The sequence below is a fragment of the Mya arenaria genome, chromosome 4 (assembly GCF_026914265.1).
Source record: "Mya arenaria isolate MELC-2E11 chromosome 4, ASM2691426v1".
Lineage (NCBI taxonomy): Eukaryota > Metazoa > Mollusca > Bivalvia > Myida > Myidae > Mya > Mya arenaria.
Genome location: NC_069125.1, coordinates 51,351,527 through 51,373,416, shown reverse-complemented (window position 1 = coordinate 51,373,416; position 21,890 = coordinate 51,351,527). Strand labels below are relative to the sequence as shown.

Here is a 21,890-nt window from a genome sequence, read left to right as displayed (position 1 = left end):
AAATAAATACAGAAATTAATTTCATATCTTACAAAGTATTTGTAAATATAAAAATGTCATTGATTATAAGACGGTTGTTTCAAAACTAAAATGAGCAAACATGTTCATGTAAAATGATAAAGAACTACAAAAATTATTTTTCAGAAGCACCAATTAAAATAAGTTGCTGAACACTTTATTTAATTGTGATAAAACAGGAAAGAAAAAAATATGTAAAAGAAAAATGTCAATCAAAATTATGTCATTTTTAACATCTGGCCTTGTATTTGCGCTTGATCATGGATGTGTTGTAAATGTAACTCTCTTTAAAATTAAAAACACATTAGGTATTATTTAAAATAAAATAACTGTATGCCATGTTAAACAATACTTCTTCTTCTTCTTCTTCTTCTTCTTCTTCTTCTTCTTCTTCTTCTTCTTCTTATTATTATTATTATTATTATTATTATTATTATTATTATTCTGTTTCTGTTTCTTCGTGTGGTAAACATATCTTCTTCTTCTGGTTTTCTGGTTAAGTTGATTATCTTCTGGTTAAGTCAGTATTTTTTCTGTTTTAACTTCTCTTCTTCTATTGTCTTCTGCTGGTAATTTTATTCGTATAAAGTTGTTAGAGTTGCCGGTTAGTTATAAAGTGTTGTAAAAATACACGTTGAATTGTCTCTCAGATCCTGTTATACAATGGAAACAAGTCACTTCCTAATTGGTGTCATTTTCCCTTACCCATACAATACTATTTAGATAAAAACAAAGGAATGCAAAATGTCAAAAGTAAAAACAAATGCAACAATCCCAAAGGCGAATTTAAGCTATAAATAAATAAGTGGCCAAAAGGTATTCAACTAAATGAAATATAAACACAATAAATCAAGAGTAATTAAGAAATATTCAAGACATCCGTTAAAGGAAGTTTGGAAGTGTATAACTCCCTAAAAATTTGCCAAAATTTCCTAAATTGGAACTTACTTTATGGCCAACTTTTCAAACATTCTCGAAGTAAGATGCAATATTTACGTTTGCATGTGATAGTTACAAAGTATTTAATATTTAAAGTATCTAGTTGGACAATAGTGAAAATCTTGGAGCATAAACGTCCATATTTCAGGGGAAACTTCCAATATTGATGACAAAGAAGTTCATACTCCCAGTTTTAAATTCCTTATGGAAGCCCTGACTATTTACAACATTGACCTCTGAAACTATATGGACAAGTTAGCTAAAACTAGATTTCCAAATAGAAGTGGACTTTAAGGTATTTGGTAAGAATACACTAGTTAAGTATTGGAAAAGTAATATATAAGTTAGAGAAAGTGCCAAACGGTCAAATTATCATGCGCAAATACCAAAAACAAATGGAATGTTTGAATTATGGCAATTAATTACATAAACTTTAAGCAAATAATACGTACATTAACCTACAAAATTACTTACGTACTACAATGGTCAACAAATTAATTCGACAAACAAAGAATATAGATAGTAACCGCTGTTATGGTACGTTACATAATAGACAGGGTTAACTATACGTTCATGCAAGCTGCCTCTGTTTTACATTTCACTTGTTTATATATTTACAAGTACTTGAATGTTTGCATGTATTTAATTTTCCTTACAGTTGTGTTTGTTTAGAGATACTTAAGACATTGTAAATTCGGTTTGCGTAGAAATCAATCCATATTTGTTTAAATTCGATCGCATTCTTATCAACATATTTTTTTTTTAATAAAGTTACTGTTAAACTAAGTCTTGCTTTCTACTTGTCACCAAGTTTGTTCCAAATACAACATTTCATTACGTTGCTAGCATGATTTTCTTGCCAATAACATCCTCAGTGCTTTGATTATTATTTGCGGTCTTGAAGCGTTGGCTTCAGTTGTATTTAGTTTAGTTTAGTTTACTTTTGAATGCATTCACTATACATGCACATAAAGTTGCGGCCATACTGTTATTTACTTGTGTAAATGTAGTTGAAAGGGTTAAGCGTTCTGATTGAGTTCAGTTTAAATGCATTCATTGTATATCCACATAAACTGTTATATTATTATTAAATTGTGTCAATGTGTTCCTATCTATTTATCATCAAACTCGTTGAAACTACTTAATTCATATTTTAAGCACGTTTTTGTTTTCTAATAAATAGTATATAATACATTTGACGCATGTTTAAACGGTTTCGTTTATTTGTTCCATTTATATAAGATTTTAGTTTCACTCGTTTTAAATTTAGAAATCAATTTCCATTCAATCGATGTTTCATTGAAAAGGCTAAAATGCATAGATGAGTTATCAATAGCAAACTGTAAAGATGTAAATAAGATATTTCAGTAGGTAAATAGTGTATATAAGTCCTATTATTCCGACTTGAAAAAGACATTTAAAATGAAAAAATAGGACTTCACATTTTTCTGTAATATCTCACTGCAGTATATTTTAAAGTACTGTGTCTACGAAAAATACTTAAATATGGAATTTATGGTTAGAAATGGTTAGTTTTGAAATAAATATAACATGGGGAGTAGTGCAAGCAAGACTGAAAACCAGGTAAGACAGTTGTTTGTTTTGAATTAGAAATATGATTACCGCGCAGCAAACGCCAGCGCTCGTATGTTTCTCAGTCGGACAATGGGGAATAACTTAACACTTATTGCAAACGGAATTCTCGGGCTTGCGATACATATTAGTGTTGTCTCCGCCCATCTGAAATGGTTTTAGAGTTATGACCATGGTTTTAAATTTTTCACGACGATGACGCCGACGACAACAAAGGCTAAAACAACACTTCCATGCCATTTTTGTATCTTAAAAAATAAGCCACCTAAAACACATAACAACAAAGATGTAGATATGTTCTACCAGTTTTGTTTTAAATGTTCATTGAAAGATACATGTTATAACTTAAGACATATGTGTATGTTGTATATATCTGTCTTTTATCAATCGCTATATTTTCTCTTTAAGGAAACAAACGAAACCCCCAGGCCATCAGGAAACAGACAACCGATTGACAATAATGCAAGTAGAAATGAAAGTTGACAAATCGTTAACCGTGTTCTTTCAGCGTGTTGTGTTGATACGCTGTTCTCTCAATAATATTTATTTGACTACTGTAGGATCTGTTTGAAATATAAATTAATATGGATACATTTAAATAACAAATAGTGACTATAATAAATACTTTCAGGACCCGGGCATGTTCGGTACCCAGACGTTTCGCCCCGATGACGGACGAGTCTCAGATGCACGCGACGAGAGGCACGTGTACTACGAAAACGATATGCATCCACAGAGACAAAGGTTTGGTGTACTATTATGGCACTAATAAACTAATAAACTTACCATTTAAAAATACATTTTATATGCAGTACTCAATATAATTTTTCATAAAAATAAAACAAAACAACAACACTTTTTTTGCAAATGGCGATAGCACGCGGTTATCGGTTTGAGGTGAAACACATTTAGCGTTTGTAAGGTATGAAATTGAGCACGCGTGTGTAACAATCATCGATGTCAGATAATGATCGATCTATTTTGGGTGATGAAGTTGGTCTATACCGGCTTATGTCTCAACCGCTGCCGAACAATCCGGAGAAAGGCCCGGTAAGAAAACAAGGAGGATATCTAGATCGCAAGTGAACGGGAAGGGTGTCAGATGGCGCCACAATTCAAAATCTTCCCAGGAGAGGTACCCCAAACAAAGCACAGCAGACATAACATCATTCTTTAAAAAAATAAACCCGAACGGTACTCGGTTAACATAGTTTATTTTCATTGAATGCATACTAAAAGATACAACATGTTGGTAACGTGTAACTGATATTGCAATCTTCGCGACTAAATATTTTACGTCACCAGTAGTTCGTGAACGCTGTCATTTTCTTATAATTTTCCAATCATTGATAATCCGAAATATCGTTAATCCGAAGTTTTTTTATCTTGGACTCGACGACTTCGGAGTAACTGTGTTTAAATGTATAACGTTACCACCAATAATACTTCCAGACCGTAGAGGCAGCGACCTTTTTCATAATACATGTATAGCATGTATTTGTAGCTACATATCTCCTGTCCCTCCCAAAAAAACAATATGGCAAGTGATTTTTGTTATGGTAATAGGATGTTCTTTATGCAAAGTACACACATTTCAATAATTGTATGCGTATGACGGCATTAGTATTAACATATTGTCTAGATATTAATAATCTCTTAAAGATTCCAATATGTATTTGGCAATGTTATAGGTGAACGTCTTTCTGAAGTCATATTTCAGCAGAATAGTTGTTCGTTGACAATTGTTTATGAAGTATTTTAGGTAAGAAGGTCTAAACAATGCTTTACAATTGACAATTCATCGTCTTCGATCACAGATATATGACTTCATCTTTTATTAATTATCTAAACCCTGGAATCTCTGTCAATTCCATTGTGTCTGCCCTCTTCTATCTCAAGAGTATGACTTGAAGTTCTGTAATTAACAAAGGATTTTTATTCATAAAATGTAAGTTCATGAAGAGGTTACGTTCAGCGTTAACATATATAATATTATAATGTTTGTAATGAATAGCTTTAAGCCGATATAATACAATCACAAACAGGTTGATATTGCCGACTTGTTTTACCAACCATACCTAGCCATATTAGGATCGTAAATTTTAACATGATGTGTGGTGTCCATGTAATCCCCCCTTTTAAGCATATTACGACACTTTTTAGGAGTATCTTTTATCGTTAAACATATACTTTAGGCACCTTGATATATATGAACACATACAGGATGTATGTCGCTTCCACTTAGGACAAACAAGACATTTCTGTCGAGGTATTCAAAACGTGTGGGGAAGAAGATATGAATGGTCTCAGTACGCTCAACAATATTTGAATTTCCAACTTTTCGATGAGTAACATAGTATCAGAAAACAATAAAGACACCTTAAATGGATAGAAACTTCGCAGTAATTTATTTTGGACACTTTCCAAGCTATGATCTCCACAGTAATCTTAATACTTAAGACACCTTCCAGGCTATGAACTTCCTACTTCAACAATTATTTACTTTTTTTACTTATCTATGGCACCATGCAAGCTATGAATTCCGATCACGTACAAAACTTCTTTGTGGAACCGGAAGCACTTTCGCTTCGACCACGACTTGACTTAGGTTGACCCGGTTGAGGCTCTATGCATTGTAACACCAACATGGAAAAAAATACCAAAGACATGTATTTAGTATTGATTTTTGTATTTTTGGCCGGTGATATACTAATAATGCTGGAGAGTGTGTGCCAGACTAAGATAAAGCTAATCTCAGACAACAAACATCAAAATGCTCGTACACAATCAAGATCACAACTTTTCTGTTAAAGAGTGATGAATCGTCGGTCCATGTGTATCGAATATAATAATAATTAGTCACAATCATTGTCAATATCATCCGGCAGATGTCCAGTCCGTGAAATCCGCTCATGAAAAATACGCTGACTATTACTATGTGAATTGTCTATGTGAAACTTGTAATTAAAGACGGTGCCTACTTCAATAGTTGAGAAACTTTGCATAACCATAAGAAGATGAACATTATAACTTCTTTTTTTAATTTTGCAACATAATTGTCATGTCCTCATACTTTTGACACGACGTCAATGAATGAGTTAACACATACAAGAGTTTGAACCATGCGAGGCTATAAAGAGGTACAATTAGTTGAGTTAGTTATTAAGAAATGGCTTTATGTATTTTAAGGACAATAGGACCTGCAGCAATAGTCTTCATCGTTACTTTTAATTCTACAAGGACACATTTGTCTAGGCTTGCAACATTTTGATAAAAAACCTGTTCATATTGTAGAGTGCTGCATGACCCACAACCACACAGTCTAAACCCCTGGTTGGAAAACAGTCATGTGGTAAGACATATATACAATTATATATGTTATGTTCATCTATTTTAGACTAGTAAATTGGTTTTACGAAATTAGTAACCGCATCCTAGCATTGCAAGACGGCTATACTTCGTACATGTTTGATTTGTGTTCACCAGTTTTTTCTTCCGTTTATGAAACCATTGTCTTGTACTTGTAATATTGCATTTATTGATGTTACCGTCAGGTCCCTCCGCACATGGCGCCTCCACCATACAATGAGATTCACCACGACCCTGTGGCCATGGCCACCCCTCACAGAAATGCCACGCAAGAACCACCAACCCAACCAGGAGAAACCACCGGCGGGGAAACTACGGCTCGTTCCGAGCAACCGTCGAGTCGAGCGCCGTCGGTACAGAGGCAGACTGCTTCTCCGCATCAAAATTCACTGACGGGAAATGCTTCAGCAAATCCAGAGCCCAGTCCTCGAGCCGTCCCTTCCACTGCCCCTGGTCCGTCATGGCGAGAGGACGTGGAGCAGCAGGTAACACAAAGAACACAAGAACCTGTACAGTCAAGGACACTTCATAAGCCTTCAGTAAACCCATACAGCATGTCGATTGACCGGCTGAGGTACAAGAGCATGTATCTGGAACAACCTGCTACCGGAAACCCAACCAATGCAAACACCAGCAACATTGTGCCTGAGGGTAAAATAGGTGCGTCAAAACTTTATAAAAATCCGACGCTTACTTCAGTTATTAAACAATCTGAAACACTGTTATCTTATCTTACTTTAAATGTGTACATGCATTTCCCACCTTCTATTTCAGAATATCAAGTCGATACATTGCTGAATTATGGAGTGGTCAGAAAAACAGATAAAAAACAGGCACGTCTTTTAGTGTATATTGAATGTTAAAAAACAAGATCTCTTATCTTAAAATAAACGACATTTGTAAAGCAGAGTGATCAATCGGAATAGTATACATTGTTTTCTTATTATTTGTTTTTATTTCATCAGTTTTTTTGTTACTTATTAATTAGTTAATTAATTTGGTCTATACTCTGAAAAGAAAAACGGCTAATAAACAATATAAAGAAGCGAAAATATATAAATAAAGTTTAATAAACGCACAGTGTAAAATGTAAATGAATTATAAAATGGCTCCTTTCCCATTCCCGTCATACAGAGAACAAACGATGCCGAGTACGTCGACTTGAACCTGCGTTTCTACCATAACGTGATCCCGTTCCGGCCTGACGGGGAATACGTCGACAACGTACACAGGAACTGGTTGGGACGTTACGCCATCCTGGACCAGCTGGATACGTACATACAGTGGTAGGTTATCGCCTTTTTGCGTTTGATTGGTCTTGTTAGATACGTTAATGTGTTCAAGTAACGTGTGCCATGCATTGAGAATGTGTTGGAATGTCATCAATAGTTGTATACGTATGTACATGTTGCCTCTACATATTTGACAATAAGCTCTGTAAAACTAAAAGGTCAAAAGTCGTATGCGATGTTCAAATAAGACGTTCGTTTCAACATGTCATTGGCGAACTCATATAATTAGTTTAAACATTATATATTTTACAACGATAGTGAAGCTATGGTAACTTGTACTAAGTCACTCTCGTTGGCACGATAGTGTGGTCTCCTGTTGTTGGAAAAAACCGGAGTACCCGGAGAAAACCTACTTGTCCGGCTTAGTGACCACTAACCAAACTCATCATGCACCCAGGCCGGGAATCGAAGCCGGGTTGCCTTGGTGAGAAGCGAGTGCGCTATTACCATTGCGCTAACCAGACAAACTCATATAAGTGTCGAGTCATTTGCAAGGGTATTGCTTACTGGTGACTTATATGTCAAATATATGACCGAAAACAAATTACAGCTTAAGTTTTATATGGCAGTTTCTGTTCCCTATTCCAACTGAAATCGGAAGTGGAATGACCGATTGTCCAATGTTTCAACGTCAAAAAAGGCTGCAATATTTTTATCGGTAAAGTGTTGACTGGCATTTCCATTCTCTACAAATTAAACTCTTCGAAATAATGAGGAGCTGCTAGGTATCAGCATTTCACGTTAAGGTTCATCGTATACCTGGAATGCACAGTACGGCATTTAGAATAAAGAATTGAGTAAATGTATTAATCCTTGTCATTTCATGTCCCTGTAGGTTGTTTCCTATCCAAGAGAAAAGCAAGAAGAACCGCTATGCAGTTCCACTTCGAGAGCATGAAGCTAGGGTAAGGATTTCATTAAAAGGCAAAAAGATTGACTGATTTATAATAAATCAAACATTACTATTAAAACAAAACAACAATAGTGTCCTTAACGAAAGGTTTGTTAACTAGTCTATAAAACCAGTACCTACGTTTTAAATGTTATACAGCAAATATCCAACGATCCAGAGACTAGGGTCCGAGTGGTCAAGTCATACCGCCTGATGTTGGACTACTACGGAATGCAACTTGTAGACGAACTTTCCGGGAAGATAGTACGGGCCTCACATTGGAAAGATCGCTATTACCATCTAAAAAGGTATGGGGCTATCCCATTATTCTTTCTCATGAAATGAATGTAATTTCTTGTCAAAATAAAATAAAATTGAAACATTCTCCACACTAAGAAAACTGGACTATCGTACTCCAAAACTTATTTACGAATCCCAACACTCGTTTAAATACTCCAAATACGTAAAACGTTCCCCAAAACTCGTCTGCGTATCCCAACACTTCATTGCGTTCTCCTAAACTAATTTATTTCAACAAACTAATTAACAAACTTGATGGGATGAATGTATGTAGCAATTTTGTAAATTCCGGTTGTATGTTAAGTTTACCTGCCATTACAGGACAAAACGTGACCACTTCCGCCTGACGCGGATTATCAAGAGCCTGGGGGAGCTTGGTTTCGCCTTTTTCCAAGCCCCGCTCGTGTTGATGCTCCTGCACGAGATTTTCGAGACGCACGAGTTATTTGGGATCCTGCCCTCCAGCATCCAACATTGGGTCAGGGCCATATCGCACAAGTTCGAGCGGGAATATGTTCTCAGACAGTTTCAGGAAAGGATAACGGACCTCGAGCATAAATTTGAACGTTGGAAGAGAAATAGTAGTGATAATAACAATCGGTATTTTCATACGCACAGACGAACAAAGAGATAGATTTGTAGAGTGGTTGTAAGCTCCAAAGAACTTGAAACGGGTCCGAAAAAATACTCAAAAACGTACACAAATTTATTTGCTGTTTTTTTGTTGTTTTTTATCACACTTAGCTCCTTTTACAACATGGTTATACATGTTTCACAGATATCATCCATTTCATAATTCACATATACAGTGGTAATCTCATTATTGAAATCCTGTAAATATAATTTCATTCCATACGTTGTTCCTTTTATCAATACAAACATAATCATTATAAGAAATGGTATCACAGATTAAAAAAATATCACATGATTGTGGTTACTAAGACAATGTGTGTGCCTAGTTGCAGCAATGAAACTTTGTATTGCTCTCTGATAAATACATACTGTCACGTGGAATTATACCGAATTATAGAGTTCCTGAAAATTGAATTGCGACCGAACGACATATAATAGTAAATATGTTATCAATAGGTCTCTGTTCAACCCAAGAGATTCACAGCAAGGTACCAAATTCGCCAGAATATTATGTCTCCTTATTTCCATGTGGCGGGTGAAGGTCGTCCCTTGGGCTCCCGAATGCCCCGGGCCCCCATGGCTCCAGGCCCCAGCTTGTTCTTGGGGTCCACCGTGATGGGGTCCGACTGGGCCAGGTCCTCGTCATATCTAGAAAGGTCGGAATGTACATGTAGTACATGTCAAAGAAATTTAAATGCGCTGTCTATCCCAGTAGTTGAAGTTAAAATGCAACGAAATCGGGTTAAGTTACTAAATCTCTTTCCGCAAACAAAACCATATTTTTAAGAATGAATGCAGACTTACAGTACATAAAAGTTTCCCAGATGTTCTTTAGCCACCGTCTTATTCCAGCGAACGCTGAAAGATATTTGAATACGTCAACAAGGATGTGTGAATACGTCAACAAGGATGAGTGAATACGTCAACAAGGATGAGTGAATACGTCAACAAGGATGAGTGAATACGTCAACAAGGATGAGTGAATACGTCAACAAGGATGTGTGAATACGTCAACAAGGATGTGTGAATACGTGATGTGTGAATACGTCAACAAGGATGTGTGAATACGTCAACAAGGATGAGTGAATACGTCAACAAGGATGAGTGAATACGTCAACAAGGATGAGTGAATACGTCAACAAGGATGTGTGAATACGTCAACAAGGATGAGTGAATACGTCAACAAGGATGTGTGAATACGTCAACAAGGATGTGTGAATACGTCAACAAGGATGAGTGAATACGTCAACAAGGATGAGTGAATACGTCAACAAGGATGAGTGAATACGTCAACAAGGATGAGTGAATACGTCAACAAGGATGAGTGAATACGTCAACAAGGATGTGTGAATACGTCAACAAGGATGTGTGAATACGTCAACAAGGATGTGTGAATACGTCAACAAGGATGTGTGAATACGTCAACAAGGATGTGTGAATACGTCAACAAGGATGTGTGAATACGTCAACAAGGATGAGTGAATACGTCAACAAGGATGTGTGAATACGTCAACAAATTATTGCAGTTACAAGAACAACTTTCGACGTACACTAAGAAGGCATTTGACGTCAGTATGACATTGGAAAGAGGTCGGATGACCGTTGGGTTTACAGTAGCTGGGTGTTTTAGACGTCTTTTATCCAGAGTCGAATATCCGACGTCAACTAATGACCATTTCTAGTGAAAATGTGACGTAAAACAGCCCACAATATGTTCAAGTTTCATTCCCGACCCTGACCGAATACATTTTACTTAACAGTCTGAACAAGTAAGTTAACAATACAGCTTTTGATGTCATGTAAAATTGTTAATTCTGTGATCATAACAATATCATTAGCAGGCATCAAATTTAAACAATGTGTCTTATGAAACTATCAGGCAAATAGTTTATTTGTGGGGTGACCACCCAACCTACTGAAATACTGTTCAACCTAATTAGAACACATTTTCATTTTGGACTATTTTGAAAAATACATCAAATTGCAACTTTAACATTCCTTGTCTGTAATTAACATTCCTTGTCTGTAATTATATTTCTAACGAAATGCGTCATACTCTGGTGGTTCTCCGGGGGGTATGACGATGTTGATGACGTCATTCATCAGTTTGTACTTCATGATTCTATCACTGGAGGTTGTGCTCGTCAGCGATGGTGAGGCGTTCACCTCAATCAACCATGGCTTCAGATTGTCATCAATGATGATGTCGTAACTGGAATAGGCAGGTCCATTCAGAGTTTATTGGTGGGGAATAATAACGCTCAAATCCCAAATTCTATAAAGGCAGTCTAGTAGGGTTGTTTTTAATTAATTGTTGAATAAAAAAACAGGGGCTGTATTACAGGCGCAACATTAGTATTTTATTTAATATGGTTATTTTCAAAAATATTGTATTTCTACTGGGACCAGTAATCTTACTCCCAGATTTCTAGAAGAAAACAGTTTTATCGTTTTAAAACTCTTTATTTTCTTAAGTATAATTGAAAAGTATGCATTGAGCATAACTCTCTTTGTTTAGATATAATTTCAATTCATTACAATTTCCTTTTCACCTACCCATAACACTCGTAGCAATGTCTGTCATTCGATATCCCTCCCTAAAATGTGCAAATACATACTTCAATTCTTGTGTAAACACTTCAACAATTGATTGAAAGGTAAAAATCAGAACATTGTACATCTTCAACAAATGTCATATCCATACTTTTATACAGGGATTAACCTCAAGTTTAAACCACCTATTCATGAAAGAGAGTTCATATTATCAACTGAATTTAATTTTATTCGAAAAATGTTAATAATCCTAAACGCAAAGTTGTTTAATATTATAAATACTTGAACAAAAGAAAACCTTAAATATTTAAAATGTATGAGGCCCAAATACCGCTACAGCCTTGAGTGAGTGTACGATCTGCCAGTCAATCTCATCAAACAGCTTGTCTGTGACCTCCTTCCCGTGTGTACTCTCCAGGTACAGTCGTAGGTTCTGCACCGTCCACTTGCCCCCATGCACTGCATTGTAGTCATCCTGGAAAACCATGCACATTCACATATAATTCATTATTCAGATCACATTGGTTTGTCAGATTCTCATCCACATCAACTCTCATAAAAATCCTGCCCTAATGTATTTCTCAACAAAATAAAAGCCACCCAACTGTCCCAAATTTTCTCAAGTATTATTGAGGCGAAAGAGGATTACTGGTTCACATGTCTATAAATACCAAAACAGGGTTGGTACATGTATATCATTTTTTTAAACAAGAGCAATATTATTGAATGTGTAGTAAAACCCTGGGAAGGATTCTTGATGGAACAGTGCAAATGTCTACATGGAAACAGTTGACATTATGTGATCATATTTTCTGAATAATGTATGACATATTACTTGTGTCACTAGTACACTTAAAGTTATTATGACCAGTAGGCTGCAAGCTACCTTATCTCGTTCAGTTTCCAACTTAATGCCATACTTGCATTTAGCCTTTTAGCAAAGAAACACAACTATATGAAACAATGTTTTGAAGATGTATTCACCGCAAGGAACAGTTCCAATCCAAGCATCTACTCACCCCAGTCTTCTGTATAGACACATTGGTAAGATGCACAAACATGTTGTCCAGCTCATTCATACTGGCATTGTACTTGACCGTGCAGAAACGGCAAAATCCAAGCTTAAACCTAAACAACAAAATCAAGAAACATATTCAGACACTTGGACTTCATTACATAATTATAATACAGTACATGTCAAAATACAGTCCTACTTTAATACAAAAGTCATGATCATGAAAATATAAGGAATATAATGCTCTTTTGTGCCATTGTTCACCATTAAAACTGTTAAAAATGCCATGCATGTATGCTACTTAAGCATAGAAGAAACACACATAAAGTCACAGCAAGCAAAAACCAACTCTAGGTTGTTGTTTTCAGTAGAAAAGAGGCATTTCTTCACAATTATTAAAGCCAGAGATATAGGCCTTGCTGCATATGTCATTGTCAGCATCCACAGTACTTTCCTCTGTTTCACTTAATACATACTGATGGAATATTGACTGACAAAATCTCGTTTTAATGAAAATGCATGAGGCAGGGGAGACAACTTTTCTTTCAATGAAATAGCATGTCACGATTAAATACACTTCAATAACCCTGCATTGTCAAATGTCTCCAAAGGCGAGTGGTCTAAGCGACTGCTTCAAAAATGTAATGACAAGGCGGACTGAGTCCAATTCGAACTTTCGCCACAAAACTTTTTCTACAGGAAAACAAAGTATAAGTGTCTGCGCATATTTCTACATTGGGTCCGTGTGGAATCAATGAAACTGCCTCATTAATAATTCATGATTTTCCTAGCCAAATCACCAAGGGTACACAACAAAGCATAGCACAGTAGTGTATCAGGGGTATCAAACAATGCATATACGTATATTGTCGTCTATGGCAACATGTGTAATAAGTTTCATTTGAATATCTTGAATGTTTTTTGAGTTATGGCCAAGGTTAGTTTATGCATGTTGATGGAGCCAGTACCAAGCTTTCATAATACCTCAAATTCTTTTTTCCTTCAAAGATCGGATGAGCTTAAAATCAAAGCAAAATCAACAATGTAATTATATCAAGCGAACAAAATATACAAAACACTTACATGTAGCATTTGAGTGGTCTGAATGATGTGACGAGGACATATAGACGGAGATCAAACTTCTTTCCTCCAATCAGCAAGGGATTGTCAATGTACTTGGATATCACATACGTGTCCTTCGATGTGGGAGGAACAAAGCTGTAAGGGTCAAAATGACTGATACTCTCTGATATTAGCATTTGCAGGAATAATTTATTACAGAAGGTGTATCATAAACTGTAAAAGACAAACAAAAATTATATCCATGCATCATTATAGATAAGTATTTGAATTATATCCATGCACAATTATAGATAAATGTTGGTATTATATCCATGCATTATTATAGATAAATGTTGGGATTATATCCATGCACAATTATAGATAAATATTGCAATGATTTACAACCTAATAAACATATCAATGCTAGTTTTATCATTTTGCATCGGAAGAAATAAAGTTACGGTACATAATAAATGACTTGGATGACGTCTTACTTGCTGGTTTTGCTATCTCTGGACCACTTCTTCAACTGCGACAATTTATTGACTAGAAAAATGCCAATGCCTCTGGCTGGAATTAACAGAAACAATAATTGACAATTAACGTTGAATACAGTACAAGTCCAAGTTCATATTGGGTAGCTGTGCATTCAGTAAGGGGGCATATACAGTCGTGCTTATGATAAGCTGCATTTTAAGATTTGGGGAATTCAGATATAAATATAACAAATCAAATAAACATTAAATAAAAATGCCACAGATAATGATTTTTCAATGCTTTCCTAATTCTACCAAACTTCATCTTTTTTTGAAGGATGAAGTTTGGTAGAAATAGAAATGCATTGAAAATTCATTATCTGTGGCATTTTTATTTAATGTTTATTTGATTTGTCGCGCACTCACACATTCATATTTTATTGTCACGGTAACAACGGCTGTACGAAACAATATTACAAGCAATATGGCAATTCAAATAAATGAATTTTCATTGGCAATTCATTTATAATTTGACAATTATTCAACTCATGTTTTCGTAGCAACCATGGATTTTGTATGACTTGTTTCAATTGCATGTATAGAACTATTTGAAATGGCTTGTTTGTTTAAAAAAATACTAAATTGAATCATCATACCATTTTATATTAAATCAATTTCCATTTATATTCTGTGTAGAAGGTTAAACACTCAAATTATAAGCTTCATGAAGTTGTTATATTCATATATTAGTTATGCATGATATTTCAATAAAACACTTTTGTTATTATGTAATGTGTCATTTCTAATTTACTAGTATTTGAAATGTGAATGCATGGTCTCACTTCTAATCATGCATCTTAAGCGAGTACGGCATAAGGCCCAAAATCGAGCGATGTGGCTCTAGTAGAAGAACATACATTTCTTTGGGGAAAAAACAGTTTAAATAAATATCAAACATTCTCAAACAAATGGGTTTTTTGACAAACAGAGATACATTATACACACAGAATGGTAATTGTTAATTCATAACTTTTTAACCACAGCAACAGTCATGCCCCAATTGCTTTGAAGTATCTTAAGCATTAAGGTTAAAATATCCGATTTTATTTACCAAATTACTTGCTTAAACTTGATTTCATGTACAATAACAAAGTTTATCATGATCATCTTTAAAAAAAATTACAATTAAAGTCTCAAAACTGTTTAAAAGGAAAGCATTACAAAATATTTACGACAAAAAAAAAGTAGGCTTAGATTGTTTGAGAAATTGTATACAAGTGTTTAGAACAAACCTTTTCCACAGGGTTTCATAATCCAAGTGGTGTTAGGATTCTTCCTAAACTCTTCCACAAACAGGTTGTAATCTGCCGGGAGCATGTATGTCTGTGGAATAAAATCTGAAAATGAAGACAAAATTATTTACATAAGACCAATGCGTTTTTTACTTCATTGTAATCAACACGCATTTCCTGTTCAGTTAGTTTAACTAATCATTGCATTAAATAAAAGATTTCTGACATGTACACATTGCACACTACGAGTTTGCTCAGACTAGGGAGAAGGGTCAGCCACTAGCCTTTTATTTTTTAGAGGAAATATATGTAGCTCTTAGGACATGTAATTTCCAGATGTATCTTCAAAATTTGGAGAACAAAGAAATCTACATTCTCGTTCACCAGAGTAATGATGCTATGTGTTAGATGTATCACAATCAAACCTCTGATGAATGAGAATGAGAAATCTAAGAAGAGGGAGATTACTACTTATCACCTTCCCTATAGACTAAAAGAACATGGACAAAAGTTTCTCACCTAGATGTACAAATCGTCCAGTCTCATCTTTCTCTGCAAGTGGATTATTGTCCTTGTCCAGCTCCTTACGATATCGCTTGATGTTCTTCACCATCAGATCCTTCCTCGTCAGTTCCATGTGGTTTGGGAAATGGTTTACCACTCTTAATGGAATTGGCGAAATATTGTGTGTATGATGATTCATATGATATCAAAAACAGATAAAAGGGTAAAGATTTCAACGCATATAATTTGTTCTACCTTTAAACAGATATTGAACACAGACAGGCTAAAAGACTTGTCAATAAAAATCAGTCCAACTATGATGTTATCTGATCACAACTATTCCAATAACATGATATACATATTTTTCAAGATAAGTGTGTCAGGTTGTTAAAATGTTATTAACTATCCATCTAAACATCATTTTTTTCCAAAATACATCCCAATTATAAAACATGTATTTCTCATCTCGTTGTGTTCATTGTAATAACAAGCCAAATCTTTGTCAAGTGTAAAAGTAACACACGTCACTTTTTTTACGGCAAATACCATTGACAGGCAACTCACTGATCATCCTGAAGTCTGTAACCACTGTCCACACTAAACACACTACGGATGCTCTGAACATTGGCCCTGAAAATCAATCAGACATGTATTAATTACAGCCGTCTGGTTCTTCAACAAATTCTTATTTTTGTTTGAATGTAGTTTTGTATACAGAAATAATCTTTGCAAGACAAACATCAACTTCATCATCCAGTAAATTAAAATGGAAATTCAGTATTTCTTATCAACCAGAGTGACTTAGCATAAGTAAAAACATTTGTAAAAATAAATAAAGGTTAAACTAAAAACATTTGTAAATCACTCATATTGCAGTAATGCCATACCAGTAAAAGTTCCAGTCATCATCAGCACCCACAGGTATCCAACCTCTGGCCTCAAAATTGTTGATCAGAACTGACTTGTCCTGGTCACAGGCATACTTCAACCTCACAGTCTGTTTGCCACTCATCTGAAAATGCAAAGTTTATTTCAAATAACATTTTACATTACAATAAAAGCTGCTTTTAAGGTAGAAATTCTGTCACTGTGTTTACATGAGTTATCTAGTAGGCATTAGTAGACCCGTTGTAAAGTTCTGTTAAGTCAGAAATTAAAAGACAATAATAATCATGGAAGAAACAACCATAGTCTTTACAATCATTCATGATAGGGATAGATGTTTGCTGTGTCTCTGTATTTTATTCAGATCTTGCAACTAGCATTGCTATACATACAGGGTTCGAATTTAGACTCGCATACTCGCAAAATGGGAGTGACATTTACAAATTGCGAGTGACTTTTATTCACACTCGCAAAATTCTGCGAGAGGCTTTTTCTAGACCACAAAATGTTAAAAGAATAGTAGAATAAACATGAACTTAACTCCACTACGTAGTCGAGTGTAAACAGACTATAAGTAGCATGTTTACACTACCAGTATAAAGAAGACAGAACGGAGTCACGCTCTAGTAAGTTTTCAAAAATAGAACAAATACGGAAAAGGCCTAGTTTTATCTCGAATCTTTCCGGGATGCTCCGAGGCGTGCATTATACAAAGTGAATACGAATGACGTAATCAGCTCAATCATTGGCTAAATTTAGCACTTCTGCGCACTATATGTAAACCCCATCATCCTTTGAATATATTTTCGCCCAACTGTCAAAATGAATAGACTACGTCGATCGATATATTTCATGGTCCAAAGTATCCACGCTACATTTACTGTTGCTTTTTTTATTTCAAATTTATTGATTTTAATACTTACAGACTTAATGAAATCTGTAGGGTGCTTGTCGAATGGGTATTAAATTACCCGATGTCGAGGGTAAATATACAAAGTGAACAATGTCAAATTATTGAACAGCTTTGTTATCAAAAAGCTGCCAGCATCAGATGAATCTTTCCGAACCCCCCAAATAGAATAAGCCATCAACAAGTTATAGTAGTCAAGTCACTCAAGATTGATATTTTTTAATATTCATAATATGTCTTAGGTGTAAATTTCTACTTTAATTAGACAATATTATAAGGGAATAAAGCAAATAATAAAATTGCAAGTTGAATTTTCATTTTGCGAGTTGCCTCAAAATGCACTCGCAAAATTTTGTGAGTGCTCCTCAAAGTTCAATTCGAACCCTGACATATAAGACGTCCACACTACTGTAATTTCAAATGGAATCTATGGACTCGCCCGCTCGCATTTGCGAGTAAATAGCGAGGTCGGGGAAGAAGAAATTCAATCACACTCGTCTGCCCTTGTGAGTATTCTCCTGATTCAATTTTTAATCCTATTTATTTTGAAAAACAAAATGATTGCAATTAACATTAAAATTAAATACCAGATGTAAACAGTCAAATCGAAACCAGTAATGCTAGGTTTACATTAGGCCACGATTACCACGATGTCCCCGATTCCAGAGCGTGGAGTCGAATCGGGGTGATCGTGGGGGAGCGTAACGGAACGTGGTTGAATCGGGGACATCGTGGGCATCGGGACAGATTTTAAATCAAACTTAAATTTCACCACGATTGCCGCGATTCATTTTCTTATCGTGACAGAGCGTGGCCTTCGTAACAAAACGGAACGGAACGAAACGAAGCGTAACAGAACGTGGAGTACAATCGCAACAGATCGGGACCAGCGTGGACACATTTTCATCCCGCTTCGCTGCGACGTCTCACGATAGCTCCACGCTCTGCTACGATCTACCACGATCTGTTACGATATACACTTTTCTATCATTTATTGCTCCACGTTGCGTCACGCTCTCCTACGGTATCCCCGATTGTCGTTCACGTTCTGATACGCTCTGACACGCTCCAACACGTTTCCTCACGATAGCCACGATTTCCACGCAAGCTGCATATACATAACAGCTTTATCTACTGGTACTCTATCAGTTTAATCATGCCAGCAAAACGAAAAGGTTCCAAAACTTCAAGAACTGTTGTGGTTGATGTTCATCCGCCACCACCCCCTCCTCCACAACCGGAAGAAATTGAAGATGCTCCGACATCCCGACACCGGAGTTCGGCGTTTAATAGTTGTGTGTAATGTCCATATTGAAGTCTACTTTCAACACTTAACCATGGCTTAACCCAGCATGACCTAGGCTTTCTATTTCTTCTTCTGACTTCTAATCCGATATTTATATCACGTGTATGCTGTGACCTTTTCTTTCGTTCAACAATATATGCGTAAATTAAAACAGCCAATTCAGGATCGTCTATACCCAGCTGGTTCATTGTTGCGAAGAATAAGCCTAAATTGAATTATTTCTTGGTTAAATATCAAATCGTGATGTAAAACGTGGTCATTTGTCTCAAATCGTAGGTCAAATCGCAGGAGATCGCAACAAAGCGGCTTTGTCGTGGGAGATCTTAACAGGACGTAACGGAACGTGGTGGAGCGTGGAAGCCAATCGTGTTGATCGCAACAAAGCGTAACAGAACGTGATGCAAATCGTGGGCTCGATCGTAGCAAAGCGCAGTAGAGCGCAACAAAACGTGCTGATTTCGTAAAGAAGCGTAACAGAACGTGGAGTAGACCATTTAATCGTAGAGCTCCCCGATTTTTTAGCCTCTGGCTAATCGGGGAGATCGTGACCAGATGTAAACCTAGCATAATGCAACCTCAATTTTTGACCGAATGCACATGGTCGAAGGTGGAGATTGTTTTATCGATTGTATGTTATATGTTGAAGATTATTCTTCAGGGGGAATAAAAGTAAACAAATGATTAATTGTTAAATTATTTCATTACTATTAAGTATTATGTTTTTAATAATTCATAATCAATTATAAGCTGGTATTATACGATCTGGTTCCCAACTTCTTCATAAATGAATCGTGCAGCAGGTGGCTGGGATTAGAACACTGTTACTATAACCTAGCGGATCAAAGTTTAACGTCTTTCAAAGTAAATTTCATTGGCTGCAAAACTAGCCTATGTTTAATCAGTGTTATCCGATTTTTGTTTGAAAATTTTGTTGAAAATATAGGGCAAGACATTTTTGTGCAGGGCAGGCTAAATAATATTATAGTCAATATGCAGGTCCAACAGGTGACACATATGTGTAAGATATAAATAAAAAACTGTTGGTGCAATCCTAAAATAAATATGTTGTTGCATTTAAGATTTGTTTGTGCAGTGTCCAAACAATATGCTGGCTACATGACTTGAATGTGTGTTTTTTCCACACAAAGGCATTGAAAAGAAACCAGCACAGGTACCCTAACTCATTTTGAAATTGCATATGGTAATTCTAGCCACTATGATATGTTGGAGGATTTAAATTTTTGATAAAAGTTGTTGAATGTATTCTGAGAACATTTACATAAAAATTTATCAAAAAATAAAAAAGAGAACAATCTTGAAAAATAAGTCATGATAAATATATTGAAAGAAATAAGTGTATAAATAGAAAACCTGCCAAAGTACATGCCTTAAAATAATCGTTACAAAAAATAAATAAATAATTCGGTTTCTCAGGACGCCATTTTCGTAAAATTATTTGCACGTAAAAATAGTAAAAGATTGTTCCCTAACGATACTAAAAGACGCAAATACATGTAAACTGCGAAAACATTGCGGTTTATGAAATTTCCATTTTTGTAAAGTTATGATTAAATTCAAGCATTCCAAGTAAGATGCATACTTTAAAGTGATTTTCACATATTGTAGTACTATGTTTTAGTAAGTCTGTTTATGTTTATTTAATGTCATCCAATGGGCTGAAATGCGTTACTGTAAACATTATCTTGCTCAAGGTTTCAAAAAAACTCTTTTACTGTAAACACATAAATTGTTCAGTAACCCTAGTGTCTTAAAAAGGTAGTCTGCATATATTAATTTGAACTCTATATTTGTAGAACTCAAACCTATAACCGTCACTCAGTATTACTTTGATGTTTAAAACTATTACTGACTTGCTATAACACCTGACTTTGTTACATTGCTTAACGATTAAGATTCTCGTTGAATAAAAAAATGGAATTATGTTTGCGGTTTGTTGAAATAAAATTAAACTCGAAACAACACAGCAGAAGTTTAGTGAACAATATTTGCATGTATATGAATCATTTTCCCTTGTGCATTGTAATACATGTAAAGTTAAAAGACATCGAGTTTTATATAAATTGAAAATCAATATATTGCTCAATAATTCTGGTGGCGAACAATCGTTATCACTCGGTTAGCTTTTGGAGGCAGGCCGAGGTTTTACGATTGGTTATCATATGTTCGTCTTGTTTCTTGTCGAGGGAAAGGTCAAGATCATTCTTTAACTGCTAAGAAAATTGTATTGTGCGGACTAGCCTCTATCGCGAGCTTGTCGGAAATGACAGAGGAGTAGTGATTGTCATAGTACGTCTGTCTTGTTTTATTCAAGTGACGTGCAGGCCGGAAACATCATCATTTATATCTTATGTCTGTATTCCACCGTATTTATAATTGCGTGGGTGACTGTGCCTATTAAAGTGCCAACATTTATAGAAATAAAAAAAAATAAATAGGGAAGACAAAATTGGAAACAAAATGTTTTTAAAGACAAAACTCGTAAAAAAAATCCATTCCAGCATAGGCGATCATCATATAGTAAGTACAAAGCTTGATGACACATTATGCAGATATTTTGTCTGGTTCAGAATCAAAGTCAGCAGTAAAATCGTCAATGACTGTAATTAAACCAGGTTATATTATGTTTCATATTATAGACCCGTTTTTCGTTTAGCGCCCCTAGCGGAAACTTAATTTGTGTGTGTTTTTTGTGCCGCGTAACGATGATGAACCTACGCACATTTCTTCTCGAAGATGGTGGCGTATATGGAGAAAACAACATAATTTATTAATTAGTACATGAAAATAAGTCTGAATTGGTTTAATTGAGTTTTTTAAACACCTCGCTGTC

General features: G+C 35.4%; 2 protein-coding genes across 2 annotated transcripts; one reads left to right on the top strand and one right to left on the bottom strand.

Moving 5' to 3' along the window:
* The first annotated feature begins 2,307 nt into the window (after positions 1-2,307).
* On the top strand, positions 2,308-9,256 carry LOC128229935 (uncharacterized). The gene is made up of 10 exons (XM_052941854.1): positions 2,308-2,541; positions 2,959-3,012; positions 3,182-3,294; positions 5,845-5,902; positions 6,105-6,579; positions 6,694-6,752; positions 7,054-7,205; positions 8,047-8,116; positions 8,263-8,411; positions 8,725-9,256. The coding sequence occupies exons 1-10, from the start codon at positions 2,509-2,511 to the stop codon at positions 9,035-9,037; spliced, it is 1,476 nt and encodes a 491-aa protein (XP_052797814.1). The 5' UTR covers positions 2,308-2,508; the 3' UTR covers positions 9,038-9,256.
* LOC128229936 (polyglutamylase complex subunit TTLL1-like) lies at positions 9,097-20,511 on the bottom strand. The gene is made up of 13 exons (XM_052941855.1): positions 20,427-20,511; positions 16,826-16,950; positions 16,503-16,568; positions 15,954-16,096; positions 15,435-15,539; positions 14,161-14,236; positions 13,688-13,822; positions 12,609-12,717; positions 11,921-12,064; positions 11,593-11,633; positions 11,093-11,248; positions 9,841-9,894; positions 9,097-9,684 (listed from the first exon to the last, which is right to left on the bottom strand). Exons 2-13 carry the CDS (start codon positions 16,948-16,950, stop codon positions 9,555-9,557), a joined length of 1,284 nt encoding a protein of 427 aa, XP_052797815.1. The 5' UTR covers positions 20,427-20,511; the 3' UTR covers positions 9,097-9,554.
* Positions 20,512-21,890: the final 1,379 nt, after the last annotated feature.

Coding starts and splice junctions, on each gene's coding strand:
- LOC128229935 (XM_052941854.1), top strand. CDS start 2,509: ATGGGGAGTAGTGCAAGCAAGACTGAAAACCAG. Junction 2,542..2,958: donor CAAGCAAGACTGAAAACCAG/GTAAGACAGTTG, acceptor TTTCTCTTTAAG/GAAACAAACGAAACCCCCAG. Junction 3,295..5,844: donor ATGCATCCACAGAGACAAAG/GTTTGGTGTACT, acceptor TTCATATTGTAG/AGTGCTGCATGACCCACAAC.
- LOC128229936 (XM_052941855.1), bottom strand. CDS start 16,950: ATGAGTGGCAAACAGACTGTGAGGTTGAAGTATGCCTGTGACCAGGAC. Junction 16,569..16,825: donor GATGACTGGAACTTTTACTG/GTATGGCATTAC, acceptor ATTGATTTTCAG/GGCCAATGTTCAGAGCATCC. Junction 12,065..12,608: donor TGTCTATACAGAAGACTGGG/GTGAGTAGATGC, acceptor ATGGTTTTCCAG/GATGACTACAATGCAGTGCA.